The sequence below is a fragment of the Haliotis rubra genome, unplaced genomic scaffold (assembly GCF_003918875.1).
Source record: "Haliotis rubra isolate DU_JTF1 unplaced genomic scaffold, ASM391887v1 Scf14, whole genome shotgun sequence".
Taxonomy (NCBI): domain Eukaryota; kingdom Metazoa; phylum Mollusca; class Gastropoda; order Lepetellida; family Haliotidae; genus Haliotis; species Haliotis rubra.
This window is the reverse complement of record NW_025765336.1, coordinates 3,237,079-3,252,853: the sequence shown is the minus strand read 5'-3', so window position 1 is coordinate 3,252,853 and position 15,775 is coordinate 3,237,079. Positions and strand designations below refer to the sequence as shown.

Genomic DNA, 15,775 nt, shown 5'->3' with positions numbered 1-15,775 from the left:
ACAGAGTAATGAGATGTGGTTACAGAGGAACATCACAGAGTAATTAGATGTGGTTACAGAGGAACATCACAGAGTAATGAGATGTGGTTACAGAGGAACATCACAGAGTAATGAGATGTGGTTACAGAGGAACATCACAGAGTAATTAGATGTAGTTACAGAGGAACATCACAGAGTAATGAGATGTGGTTACAGAGGAACATCACAGAGTAGTGAGATGTGGTTACACAGGAACATCACAGAGTAATGAGATGTGGTTACGGAGGAACATCACAGAGTAATGAGATATGGTTACAGAGGAACTTCACAGAGTGATGAGATATGGTTACAGAGGAACATCACAGAGTAATGAGATGTGGTCACAGAGGAACATCACAGAGTAATGAGATGTGGTTACAGAGGAACATCACAGAGTAATGAGATATGGCTACAGAGGAACTTCACAGAGTGATGAGATATGGTTACAGAGGAACATCACAGAGAAATGAGATGTAATTACAGAGGAACTTCACAGAGTAATGAGATATGGTTACAGAGGAACTTCACAGAGTAATGAAATATGGTTACAGAGGAAAATCACAGAGTAATGAGATGGAGTTACAGAGGAACATCAAAGAGTAATGAGATGTGGTTACAGAGGAACAGCACAGAGTAATGAGATGTGGTTACAGAGGAACTTCACAGAGTAATGAGATGTGATTACAGAGGAACATCAGAGAGTAATGAGATATGGCTACAGAGGAACTTCACAGAGTGATGAGATATGGTTACAGAGGAACATCACAGAGTAATGAGATGTAGTTACAGAGGAACATCAAAGAGTAATGAGATATGTTTACAGAGAAACATCACAGAGTAATGAGATATGGTTACACAGGAACATCACTAAGTAATGAGATGTGGTTACAGAGGAACTTCAAAGAGTAATGAGATGTGGTTACAGAGGAACATCACAGAGTAATGAGATATGGTTACAGAGGAACTTCACTAAGTAATGAGATGTGGTTACAGAGGAACATCACAGAGTTATTAGATGTGGTTACAGAGGAACATCACAGAGTGATGAGATGTGGTTACAGAGGAACTTCAAAGAGTAATGAGATGTGGTTACAGAGGAACATCACAGTAATAATATACTCTCCCAAAAAAGAAACGCATATAGGAATTTCAACTTTTTTTTATGTTTATTTTGAAACATCTTGTAGGCTTGATGAGTCAATGAAATATAGCGAAATTGCACACTGGGAATGCAGACTTATCCGTCTTTGGCACCAACTCGAGGGAAGTCAGTTTCAGTGTCACATGGAGACATGTGGTGGCGCTGAAGTCAATACCTCGTGTGACCACCGTGGGCATCCAGAACTGCACGGCATCGCCTCGGCATCGAACGAATAAGTCTCAGAATCTCGAGTTGCCCAATCGCAGCCCACTCTGCCTGTAGTGCCTGTGCGAGTTGCTGAAGTGTCTGGGGCTGAGGGTTACGGCGTCGCACCCGTCTGTCCAGGGTATGCCACAGATGTTCGATCGGGTTTAAGTCCGGTGATCTTGAGGGCCAGGGGAGCACATTGATGTTGTGGTTCTGAAGGAAGTCTCTAGTGTGACGTGCTGTGTGGGGCCTGGCATTGTCCTGTTGAAACAACTCCCTCTGGCGATCAATGATTGGAAGGAGGTATGGGCGTAGGATTTCGTGACAGTACCGTTGAGCTGTCAGGTTGCCCTGGATCATCATCAAATCACTTCTCCTACGGCAGGTGATCGCTCCCCATATCATAACACTGTCCCGGCCGAATCTGTCCACCTGGGGAACGCAAGCGTCGGCGAAAGGTTCACGTTGACGTCTGTACACCCGCATTCTTCCATCGCGTCGTTCCAATGGAAATCGTGATTCATCACTGAACCAGATTCTACGCCAATTCGGTAGGTTCCAGGCCTGAACGTTGGTGCACCATTGAACTCGATGTCGACGATGTTGTTGTCGAAGCACAGGGCCAAAATAAGGTCTTCTGGCACGTAAACCAGCCTCTCTCAACCTGTTCCTGACGGTCTGTGTAGAAAGTCTCCTCAATCCGGGTATTTGTCGAGCGGTACTGGTCGCCGTAGCTGTTCGATGACGCAGGTAATGTACCCGGATGTAGCGATCCTGCGCCGCAGTGGTCGCTCGAGGTCGCCCATTACGAGGGGCATCTGCTACCGCACTCTGCCGGCGATATCTCTCCCAGAGCCGTGAAATGGTGCTTTGGTGAACATTCATGCGTCGGGCAACTGCACGTTGAGACTGGCCAACTTCAAGCAAACGAATGGCGATATGACGGTTGGCTTCACTTAGACGTGGCATTTTGCGTTCGTCAACAATATTCCAAATACAGTTGATAATCGACAGACAGCGATCAACCTTTTATACCCATCATTGAGACTATCTCATCCCCAACTTTCACGTGCATTGCATGTGAATTGTGTATTCTGTGACACTACACGCCGAAATTGAAAATCATGCTGTTAAATACGGGTATTTTACGGATGGTGCGTTTTGTTGTGATGTTTCAAAACATAAACACCATAGGACTCATAAACAGAGCAAAAGCTTTTGTAAAATGAATAACGTTTTAATTCATTGCTACATGAAATTGCTATTTTCATGATGCGTTTCTTTTTTGGGAGAGTATATGTGGTAACAGAGGAACATCACAGAGTAATGAGATGTGGTTGCCGCTGGATAAAAATGGCCAATTATCTCTTACTGTGTAAGTCGCCAGATACGGAAAACGTCCCCCGACTGCCTTCATGTTGGTGTGGAGGTCCACCGACAGGCGGACAGGTCTGAAAGTTTGAGTCGTAGATTGTTTCATCCAGGATGACACTGGCACTAATATCGACCACACCTCTCCACAATCAATCAACCAACTAACCAACCAATCAATCCTGTAGTTTATGTATGATCTGACGAAACAGTGTGAGTGAGTGAGTTTAGAGCTATAAGGCGGCGGTTTGCAAATAATCTAGTCTGGACCAGACAATCCAGTGATCATCATCATCATCATGAGCATCGATCTACACAGTTGTGATACGATGACATGTGTCAACCAAGTCAGCGGGCCTGACCACCCAATCCCGTTAGTCGCCTCTTACGACAAGCATGGGTTCCTGAAGATCAATTCTAACCCGGATCTTCACGGGTCCTGACGAAACAAGTGCATAAAAGGGAAAATGAAGAATATATGAATGGATCACTCATAAGCAGTGATGGCCGCAAATACCCCGTCAGATCTGGCGCAGATCCGTGGTTGCTGGATTCAGTTCTCATTTGGTCTTAAGGCTGAGCAAGTAGACAAATTCTTTATTTATATAGTAATTATTAATAGAATTCAACCCACCTTCTCGTGATGTATGTGGCGATAGCAGCGGCACGCTGGCAGGTTGGCACGAGTTATCTTCGCTCCAAAGGCTCCTCCAAGACGTTTGACCTTGACACTTACACTTGAAAATATAATATGTAAACATATGTCCTGCCTAATCAAATTTACAAAGAAGACATTTTAATTTAGTAATCATGACTATATAATATATTAGTATGATGATCTGCCACACAGAATGACTATATATTAGTATGACGATATGTCACCCAGCATGACCATATATTAGGATTACGATCTGCCATCCAACATGACTATATATTAGTATGACGATCTGCCGTCCAGCCTAAATATATATTAGTATGACGATCTGCCACCCAGCCTGACTATATATTAGTATGACGATCTGCCCTCCAACATGACTATATATTAGTATGACGATCTGCCATCCAGCCTGACTATATATTAGTATGACGATCTGCCACCCAGCCTGACTATATATTAGTATGACGATCTCCCAGCCAGCATGACTATATATTAGTATGACGATCCGCCATCTGCCATCTATTATGACGTTTAAAAGCAAACCGCTAGTATGTACCTGCTTTCCTTTATGTTAAGCATTGCAGCAACGGCCTGCTGTACAGAATCCGACCACTGTGTTGGGCAGTGGAGATGGACACCCACCCCATCCTCTGCTGGGTAGCACAGGCAGAACTGGAAGTACATTTACACTTATACAGCAGCTGCCAGCTGGATTCTACATAGCCTCTACCAGGTATGCAAGGATACATGTAACAGTATGCATCATGCTTATAGTCTGTTTGCAGTGAAAATGTACCGATGAATTTCACTTTAAACGAAAAGGTAAATCAAATAAAGTGAAATTAAGATTGCGAATCCTTATAATATTACCTTGCCAATTGAACATTTAACTCTCAGAATTGTATTCAACTTATGATAAAAGTTGTTTAACAAACGATCATAGATTCAAATCGTTATTATTGGTTTGTATTACAAGGGGGTACGCGCAGTAGTAGGACAGTGAAACAAATGCACGTGAGGTACGTGATGAGCGTTAATTTACACCAACCTTACGTGTTCTCGGAGTTTCATTTAATGTGCATACCCCCTTGTAATACAAACCAATAATAGCGATTTGAAACTATGATCGTTTGTTAAACAACTTTTATCCTAAGCTGAATAAAATTCTGAGATTTTTCATGTTCAATTGGCAAAAGGTAAAGATATGAGGATTCGCAATCTTAATTCACTTTATTTGATTACCTTTTGTTTAAAGTGAAATTCATCGGTACGTTTTCACTGCAAACTGACTATAACGAATACCAACCATGCTGTGTGTTACGGTATATTAGGCATAACCTGTACACGGACATGTTCAAGTAGCATGAGCATTGTGCAATCTCCTAATGATACAAGGATATGCCACGCGTTTCACAGACAACATGCATAGCCTGTACCAGGAAAGTAACACAGAGCATTATGCATAGCCCAACTCAGCTAAATTATTGTTTAAGTACAAAGCGTAGGTAAGTCATTCATTATGTCGGAGTCGTAACTACGTCGTTCATTAGAAAGTGCAACAACATATTTCAACATGACGTTTTCAAGTTATTACTTAAGCAGGAAGCATACGAGTTTTATTAATTAAACAACGTAACTGATATTGAGTAATAGGCCTTGCTACGTCAATAATTAGCAGAAAGCGTGTCTTCGACACAGATAAATTAGCAATCGAAACAAAGAAAGCAGGAACAAGACGGACGTTACTGATCACAGAGGCTGTAATTATATCATTTGTGAAATACAAACCGTTACAAGTGTGACAAGTAACGCGACAATGCCCTTTAGACCGTCATTGATTATGAAGGAAGCTTATCTACGTCACTATGGGGGAATCATCATACCGTCGTTTATTACCATGAAGCATACAAATGAAATTGACTAAGTAAAAAAATTAATGTAATCGATAAAGTAGGAAATATAACTACATTAATCAAATTCTTCCCATCAATGCAATATGTAATACTCATTTCTGCATCCATTTTGACTGGAATGGCGCCGAACGGGGAGAAACTCTTGACTTGTTCTTCCATACTTGGAAACATTTGCCATGACGTTAATACTAATGAACGTTGAGTGAGTGAGTGAGTTTAGTTTTACGACGCACTCAGCAATATTCCAGCTATATGGCGGCGGTCTGTAAATAATCTGGACCAGACAATCCAGTGATCAACAACATGAGCATCGATCTGCGCAATTGGGAACCGATGACATGTGTCAACCAAGTCAGCGAGCCTGACACCCGATCCCGTTAGTCGCCTCTTACGACAAGCATGGGTTACTGAAGGCCAATATTCTAACCCGGACCTTCACGGGTTTAATGAACGTAGACTAACGCTTAGTCTCTGAATAAAATTCCATTTAAATTATCAAGGAGATGGGAGATTCCAAACCTGAGAATCAGACTTGCTTCATTTAGGGCTTTAGCATTGCAGGGAGAGCTAGGCAGTAGGGAAATGATGTGGTTTCGGGACTGTGAGACAGGGACTGTGTTGTAAGTCCATGCTAAATATGGACGCTAGCTTTACATGCACCACTGACCTGTCTTTCCAGGTGGAAATGGTACTGATGTTTTATCTTGACACTGCCAGTTATCTGTTTGTCAGACCCGGCTATTGCAGCTAAAGAACACAAGAACATTGAATACTTCATCTCATCAATTCAGTATATTGCTCAAATAAACAAGTGAAACAATAAAATTGCATCCTTTAAAGTATTTATGCAACCAGATTCAGCTTAATAAACTTATACATATATCTACAGAAAAACTAGCTACCTGCAGCATCACCGACTTTATACTCCTGGGCAACATTTGGAAATATGGATTTCTTCTGAATAGCATCTTCCATTGTAATTATGGGAGGCTGGACGTTCTTGTAGGTAACCTTCACCATGCTGGCTGCTGTGTCAGCTGATAGTTGGTCCACTGAAACAAAACATCATAATTCTCTTATCGATTGCTTAAAAAGGACTTGTCTGTATCACCCTCATCCTCATCATGGAGCCTTTACTCCGTTACAGCCTACAAAGCAAGTTGGGCTTCTAAGAAGCGCTGCCTAGTCGAATCCCCCTGGAAGACTCCCCATCACTGCAGCGCAGTGTCCTCGGTACTCTCCCAGTGCCAGTCAAAAGAGTAAATCATACCAAACATACGGCATCGAGTCTATTGTGGAGTAGGAAAACTTGCTAATTCAAATGCAAGATTGGCGTTTCGTCGCCCGTTTCCCCAATATCTTCTCAATCACATTTTGTGTCACAAGGGACAGGAAATCAAATGATGTATATAATTTCATTCGTGTTACCAAAAAGGGCCCCATCAAACTTGTTGGCTTGGATACGTCTGGGGCTGTTTACCTATTTCGAAGAAGTTTATAATCGTCATTTTCCATGACTCTTTGTACATATTCCTACCATCGATGGACCTCTGAGTCAGAACGACAAGAATTGAGAAGACGGTTATGAAGAGATCGAGCCACGCCATCATATAGCTCAATATAATCTGTGCCAGCGCTTGGCATCCATTGTCACGGTGTTCATATTTACATTTTGATCCAAATTCCCACATTGATGGTTTAAGTGGGAAGTGGCTGCTCTGAGAAGCAGAAAGCCTCCTGTTACACTTTTGAGATAACCAAGCGAAGGACCAAGCTTTCCTTCTCCAAGCACTGCATATGGTACACTGGTCGTTCGAGAGACTGCCTTGGTCAGTTTGTGTGTGTGCGTACGTGCGTCCATGTGTTAACAGCCATCGGTCTTCAGGGCACAATGCAATGTGGCCAAGTATACGTACGTTGCTAAGTATTATTTTGTTCAAATAAAATACCGCTCGGATTTGTCAGGCATGATGTTCATGAAACGCGTAAACGTATTTAGACAAAAGAGTTAATTTAAGATTAAACAAATGCCAATAACTTGACCCTTAAGAGTAAGATTGGGTCCCTAACGAAATGAGGGAAAAACAAATATACATGAATTAAAATCATTTCAAATGTATCATCTTCCTGAACATGCATTTGGAAGGATAGCAGACATTACTTGTTTTATGAAGACCACGAATCAGTGTTTATGAAGCTATAGCCATCTCAGGTACGTTATACTTTCTTTGTTTATCTGTTTGTTTATCAGAGCACTTATCGCTATTCCAGATATAGGGGTGGTGGGTAGCCTAGTGGTTAAAGCGTTCGCTCGTCACGTCGAAGACCCGGGTTCGATTCCCCGCATGGGTACAATGTGTGAAGCCCATATCAGGTGTCCCCCGCCGTGATATTGCTGGAATATTGCTAAAACCGGCGTAAAAGTAAACTCACTCACTATTCCAGGTATATCAGAGCTAGAGGACGATATAGTACATATACTGTTGTTTTGAGAAGGAACTCTACCTGCCACGATGAGACCAATTGGCTGTCCACTGTACAGAACGCGCCCACTGCAGAACAGCTGGGAAAAATAAAGGGGGTGATGCATAATTTGTAACAGCTATAACAACGTTTTGAAAAATGTATTATCTTTGAACAACATGCATTTCATATAATTTTCAATGACTTACAATTTCAAATCAAACTAATGATAAAAACAAATCTTGCTGCCATTAATCGTTAGAAGTGGTTTCGAGGACATGAATTATTACTTATAAAAGTCGGAATAACGTTTTTCTCACTTTGTTTATTTCTGTCGAAAGTTGCATGTATGATCATACAGTCACATATGTATTCTTATTATGGGAAACGTGAATACAGAATCGAAAATATTTTCATATAGAAACTAAAGAACATGTATTCTGTTTTTCCATATGGTCTGAGAACATTTGAACGTAGCAATGGACTTACACGAGAAACATGAACAGAAAGAAGAAGGTACAACTGTACACAGTTCAGAGCTACATATAACCTTTTGGGTCATTGAGTTATGTACTCGCTTGTGTTCATCTCAATTGGGTATCCTAATTTTCATTTGAGTAAGCAAAAGCAAATAAATTGTCACTCAAACTCAATTGGGTATTTTTCCATTTTCAACAAATTGTAAAAATATAGTATTGTTTAAATGTCGGTCTACGTGTTTGATATATGAATTTTATCTGTAACATGAGAAACGATTAGAAAGACTGCAAGTTGCCAAGTTCATGTGCTGAAATAGAACCTCTCAACATACCCCAGTTATTTGGTCTATTTTTGTGTGTACACATGTAAGATCAAATTTAATGAGTATTTACAAAATTTCAAGCGTACTTGTGCGCAATAGACTTAGTAGGAATTGTGTTTTCACATAAATGTTTGCGTAATTTACGCAGATACGCAGCTTCTCTGTACCTCTGACAGTTTCTAGTATAAATGTTGTCAGTACCTCCTCAACAACGCCAGGTGGTGCCCTGAAATTGTTCCTTGACGCTGGTATATCAGCTGCGGAGATGTATTTAATCACTCCAGGGTAGGACTGTAGAAACAAAGACAATATCAAATATGTTATAAATTATTTTGACATTCCCGTCTTCACATTTGTTGGAGCCATGTATGTTTACCTGTTAAAGAATTGATACAAAACATTGCAGAAAAGCATCACTTGCATAACCCAGAATTCGTGGGTTTGAATTTCAAATTTCGGTCTAATGTTGGTCTATATGATTCCTGATTTGTGAGCATCTTACACATGACATATAAAAGTATTAACATTTATTACCGCTGCTCCAAGCATTTTAAGCATATGCACTTGACAGAAAAGAAGAAGAATTCAAGGCCATTTTATAATCGGTTATCCTCACTCAATCCTGTTCACAGTACTGCAACGAAAACACTAAGATGCCTTCTTCCAATCAAGCCAACCTTTCTTCGTTGACTTTGTGATATGCTACCTTTAATTTTTTAGGGCACAACAGGACCAAGATCTACTTTAAACGGAAAATGACTAAATGAAAAGCCCATCCTGTTCAGATCATATGTGTTTAGTATAATTTAGTACTGATGAGCACCTCATCAACCAAAGTCATCCTACACTTGTAGTGCAAGTACCGTCTCATATTCGCTTGCAGTGGTCGTAACGCTGAGAATATAACAATATTTTGACAGCAGAGCCAGAATGTCTCCAAGGCGGTTGTAATGCAAATGCGTTCATGATCTTACAACAAAAAGTATTTTTGTTCATGTCATGATTAACATCTATACCCGGTGGACTTATATAACATAAAAAACTTCATTATGAATATCTATGAGTCATTATTTTAATCTGTGTGGGTTACCATGGCCACAGAGGTGTCGACAGTGTCGATGTCGGCGTTGCCAACGCTGCTGATGACGAATGCTGCACACACTTCATTTGGAACTGGAGGAATGTCACCAACATACTGGACCCGTCCTGAAGTCTGAAACATTACACCTGGAATGTCACCAACATACTGGACCCGTCCTGAATTCTGAAACATTATACCTGGAATGTCACCAACATACTGGACCCGCCCTGAAGTCTGAAACATACCTGGAATGTCACCAACATACTGGACTCGTCCTGAAGTCTGAAACATTATACCTAGAATGTCACCAACATACTGGACCCGTCCTGAAGTCTGAACCATTGTACCTAGAATGTCACCAACATACTGGACTCCGCCCTGAAGTCTGAAACATTATACCTAGAATGTCACCAACATACTGGACCTGTCATGAAGTCTGAAACATTATACCTAAAATGTCACCAACATACTGGACCTGTCCTGAAGTCTAAAACATTATACCTTGAATGTCACCAACATACTGGACCCGTCCTGAAGTCTGAAACATTATACCTAGAATGTCACCAACATACTGGACCCGCCCTGAAGTCTGAACCATTGTACCTAGAATGTCACCAACATACTGGACTCCGCCCTGAAGTCTGAAACATTATACCTAGAATGTCACCAACATACTGGACCTGTCATGAAGTCTGAAACATTATACCTAAAATGTCACCAACATACTGGACCTGTCCTGAAGTCTAAAACATTATACCTTGAATGTCACCAACATACTGGACCCGTCCTGAAGTCTGAAACATTATACCTAGAATGTCACCAACATACTGGACCCGCCCTGAAGTCTCACACATTATACCTAGAATGTCACCAACATACTGGACCCGCCCTGAAGTCTCACACATTATACCTAGAATGTCACCAACATACTGGACCCGTCCTGAAGTCTGAAACATTATACCTGGAATGTCACCAACATACTGGAACCGCCCTGAAGTCTGAAACATTATACCTAGAATGTCACCAACGTATTGGACCCGCCCTGAAGTCTGGAACATTATACATGACAGACGTGAAGTGGATGAGACAAGGAGATGACATTTTGACGTAAGGGTGTAATGATCGTTCCATTGACATGGGATAACAGTTGTCTCAGTACAAAATAGGATCAATTTCCTAATCATGGAAGATATTGATATTGTCTTGTTTTATGCTTTGCTTAACGTGTCATTAAATAGTATTCCAGCTATGTGAAGGCAGTCTGTAAATTATCGAGTCATCACATAAACCTGTGATTGACATCGTGAGAATCGATCTGTGCAATTGGGATACGATGACATGTGTCAATCAATATGTTTCAGCAAGTCTGACCATCCGATCCCGTTAATCGCCGCTTACGACAAGCATGGGTTTTTTTAAGACCATTTTTAGTCGGATCTTCACGGGCTCGTTTCTATGCACATAACGAACATCTTCAGACGAGGAATTTATTGTTGGATAGACCGTGTGGAGAACGTTGTTGAGAAATGACTTCAAAGCTTATTTGCTGAATAGCAAGCTCGATGGAAAGAATTTGGCCATTGTCGCACATAATCTCGTTGGCTTTATTACATGAATACAATATCTCTCTTGAGAGGCATTTTTAGAAGCTGTAAAGATGAAGGAAAACCAAGTTCTATGGATAGTCGACTTCTTTATTGCAATGAGTGTAACGTTTTGGTGTAGGTACTTACACCGTTATTAGGCAAGTGATACAAGGGTTGGAACAAGGAGAATATATTCATAGCTGTATAGGGAGCATATACAATTGATAAGGTTGATCTACATAGGATTACTATAGTGATTTGAGCAGAGTAGACTGATGTAACCTTTGCTTGATAACGGTGTTAGTATCTATATCGAAACGCGGCACTCATTGCAAATTGACAATCCATAGAACTTGGTTTGTCTTCATGAATACAATAGACAAACTGATCATGAATGACATGGGATACATTTGTACATCAAATGGTTAACGCCTAGAGCTGAAAGGTTGAATGGTTGAAGCGGGTTGAGCCCATCATATTCATCATCCTTGAAGTTTACAGGATGGTTATGATAATCAAGTCCACAACAAGCGCAAAACCATTTACAACAACCTAACATAAGAACGCATCAAAACGCATATGCCTATCCTATATTTGTCTGACAGCTGTTTTCATATGCTAGTGAAAATACCAACCTGTAAGTCTGCATCAGCCTTTACTATTGGCTTAGTCAGGGGATATTCGTCTTTACGGGTGTCATATGTCTGAGTGCCTGAAGACACTGGCCGTATCAAGTTTGTACCTCCACTCTGGAATCTTGCCGCTGCCTTCTCACCACACATGCCGAGCACATACTGAAGAATAGAAGGGGATGAGGTTTGTGTACATATTACAATATTCGAGTCCCGTTACACATGTATGAGTTCTAGTGTCTCTCCAACATTAAGAGGACAATCTGTGCTTGCGGTGCTTTGGAACATGCTGAGAACATGATGAAGGAAAGAACAGAGCGTGTACCAATCACTGATGCCGAGGTAGGACACATTTTTGTTCAGGGTGGAGAGGTACCTGCAACCCAATATACACTAAACGCCAAAAGAAACGTTACCCTCCTACATTTATGAATTACTTAAAAACCATCAAAGATATGTTAGAAGGTATTAGTTTACAAAAAAAGCTTAACAACACAGCGTTATGCAAATCACAAAAAAAATTCTCAAATGCATTCATATTTAGGTGAAATGCATCTTGTGCAGAAGAGTTGTCCTATTTTCGTCCATGCCGAAATAAAACAATAACAGTGATTTAGATGTCCAAAAGAAAGGTTGAAATAAAATTCTGGTTTGAGACAAAGATAAACCATTTAAAGTCACCATTATTCAACTATTAAAACAGGAAACAACCGTTGTGGAGTGTGTAATTGTAAAATAATCATTCCTATAATTTCAGTCTTTTAAAACATTTTCTGCTGATTTGCATTAGTGAAAACAAGTAAAACGTGTCTTTGATATTGTGAAAAAATGTTTAGGAACACCTAAAATTATCTTTGTTAACATTTTTGCTTGCAAAGTAACATTTTCCAAATTTTCTGTTTACACATAGCAATATCAATCGCCAAAACGCAGCAATATTCAAGCAGTATTTGCGACCATTTCACATGTAGAATGATTCTAGAGTGTATAAAGAGAGCCTAGAATGCATGATATGATACAAAAGTACAAGACATATGCCACGATTAACGGCTGAAGAGAGAGAAAGAGCCATTGGGATGGTGCAGATAGGGTCGACATACAATGCTGTTGCCAACGTCCTCGGATGCCATCGTATCACGAGTTATTCAGGGCTTCAGACAGATTGGGGTCCCCGTAGACAGACCAAGAAGTGAACGTCCACGCATCACAACGCCAGCTGAAGATAGGTACCTCCGTCATTAAGGAAGGAGGGTAACGTTTCTTTTTTGCGTTTAGTGTATTAACGCACTGGATTTATATACGCAGGACATAACCCTATGTTCGTGGTTTGATAAATTTGTACTCCACATAGGTTTACAGCAAGGGCTGGCTATCGATATATATCAGAGATTGATATTCGTTAACAAAATATTGATCAATTTAATACATATCGATGACCTTGGATCAATAATGTCTGAAAGAAATGATCATATTTAACATTACTGGCGAGCTGTGACAAGTTTTTGCATGGAATATTAACAGAACAGTGCCCTGAACATAATTTAAAAGAGGACCATAAATAAAGTCATACATTTGCATAGAGTTGTTACTGTCACACAAGTTAATGTACGATATTATCGGTAACACAATTGTCTTATCGGTAATCATCATAAATCTTTCCTATCGGCGATATTCCGATTATCGATAATTTTAGTCGGCTCTATCAACAGCACCATACCAACTCTCAGGGGTGGTGGTGCTAATGTTATAAGTTTCAGACATGTATTACCTCGGGCTTTCTTCCCCAAATTAACAGAATATATCTGCTGATTCCTTAACAAGCAGCAATATTACTGAATCATTGTTAACCCACGCAATTCTCAAACTCATTCTGGGCTTTGGTATCACCCTCTGTACACAGATGTAAGTTAAGAAGTGATGTGATGTATTCACGGGAAATCACATTTCCATAGTAACATCGGTTGTATACTTCCAAGGAAGCTGAGGATTAATTTGACTTCACCTGTCTGTTAACAAACAATTACGTGGCCAATGATTATACTAACTCAGGGGCACAGAGGTCCATGTAGCCGTTCCATGTTGCACCCTAGAATCCTATGATCGTTCCAATCTCCTATGCTCGATCATGGCCTTAGTTTGTCAGCAACGTAACCGCGCTCTGGGTTTTCACCAAAGAGGTAAACGGCTAAGAACTGTATCACTTCGGGCTTCTCAAATTGTCGCTAACTAAATTATTTGATTTTAATTCAGTCAATAAAAAATGTGTTTGAATCAATGATATTTGTACATGCCAATATATTTAGGTATTTATGACTAGATACAATGAGACTTTTGACTTTTGTTTTAAGGCGTAGCCTATTGCATTTATTTCACGCGGTTCAGGCAAAACACCAATGAAGACATTAAACGATGCAGTTAATGGATCACTGTGCGGACATTCACAAGATCTGACCTCATATTAGGTACTTGAGAGCTGAGAATATTATCAGCGGCAATATGTCAGCATCACACACTGACTGTGTAATGCCCGTTGATAATGTTATCAATATCACATCAATATGTGGGACGCAGATATCACTACAGAGAGGACTTCTAACCTGGAGATAAGTTCAACATCGAGCAACAGCGACAAACACAATGATACGACTCAGTATGTCGACTGACCTTGTAGAACAGAGAGATGGCCAGGTTCTTCCTGTAGGCTGTACTGGATAACCCAGCTGTAGCGTCTGGGATCAACTCGGCAGATAGACTGGCTATTGCAGCTGAAGAAGGAAATAGGGAAGATGAGAAACGCACGTACATACCTTAATATTCAAACCAGTAAACGGAGTACAAGTAGGATCCGCGCGTGTGTGTGTGTGTGTGTGTGTGTGCGCGTGTGTGTGCGCGTGCGTGCGTGTGTGTGTGTTTGTATGGATGAGGCGACTGCGTGGTGCGTACATTCCTCATTGTTCAAAACAATAAACAGTACAGTTAGGATTCACTATCATGAGAGTGTGTGTGCGCGCGCGCGTGTATGCGTGCGTTTACTGTGTCTTGGGTCTGTGTGTGTCTGATTGAGTGGATTGTGTGGTGCATGTGTAAGTTCGAGTATCAGTGTGTGAGTCTTTGTGTGTATGTATCTGTAAATGTATGTGTGAATTTCTCTCTCTCTCTCTCTCTCTCTCTCTCTCTCTCACTCATTAATGCACCTCTGAAAACATTCATGCATCACGTATAGACCATCAACATAAAGCATTGCATAATTTTAATAACAATGTATTTGACTAACATCTCCAACGGCAATATATCAGACACACATCAGCTCAGATTATTCATCGTAACCATCTGACCACGTTAACCTAGTGCCATGAACCATTTTAATCATCAGATCACTTCACAGCAATATGACAACCAGTCAATACACAACTCGTACCATATTTAGTAAAAACATTACACAACAATACATCTTCATCATCAAATCTTCAAAGCAACTTGGGAACCTTACCTTTGAGAACCGATGCATCCCCTAGTTGTTTCCCTTGCAGAAATGCCTCTGTATTGCTTGCATGTACCTGGATATATCAACAACAGTTACTGTTTAAAAAATCAAACAGGATAAATAAGGTCTATATGTTTGAAAAATCTGTGAAGAAGGGTTACGAAATTGTTAGTGATAGTGATCCAAGTGACAGTATCGTTGTCACTGACAATGACGATGACAATACGTCATCGTATTTCATTAACACAATGTGCAGCCCATTTCTGGTGTCCCCCGCCGTGATGTTGCTGGAATATTGCTAAAAGCGGCGTAAAACCAAACTCAGTCAGTCATTAACACAACATAGATCGAACATAGGTTTTGTTTGTGATGGACTTACAAGACTACATAGTTAGATGATTTAAACTTAACACGCTAAA

The 15,775-nt window shown here is 40.5% G+C and overlaps 1 protein-coding gene across 1 annotated transcript in view; it reads right to left on the bottom strand.

The window, feature by feature from the left end:
- Window positions 1-15,775, bottom strand: part of LOC124268796 (indole-3-acetaldehyde oxidase-like) — a 43,233-nt gene that overhangs the window by 13,782 nt on the left and 13,676 nt on the right. Inside the window, exons 13-22 of the mRNA XM_046703819.1 lie at window positions 15,363-15,429; window positions 14,537-14,637; window positions 11,876-12,034; window positions 9,664-9,888; window positions 8,775-8,864; window positions 7,814-7,871; window positions 6,211-6,360; window positions 5,976-6,055; window positions 3,952-4,067; window positions 2,739-2,817 (exon numbers count right to left, since the gene is read on the bottom strand). Coding sequence (XP_046559775.1) covers window positions 2,739-2,817; window positions 3,952-4,067; window positions 5,976-6,055; window positions 6,211-6,360; window positions 7,814-7,871; window positions 8,775-8,864; window positions 9,664-9,888; window positions 11,876-12,034; window positions 14,537-14,637; window positions 15,363-15,429 — 1,125 coding nt within the window. The remainder of the gene's footprint in view (window positions 1-2,738; window positions 2,818-3,951; window positions 4,068-5,975; window positions 6,056-6,210; window positions 6,361-7,813; window positions 7,872-8,774; window positions 8,865-9,663; window positions 9,889-11,875; window positions 12,035-14,536; window positions 14,638-15,362; window positions 15,430-15,775) is intronic.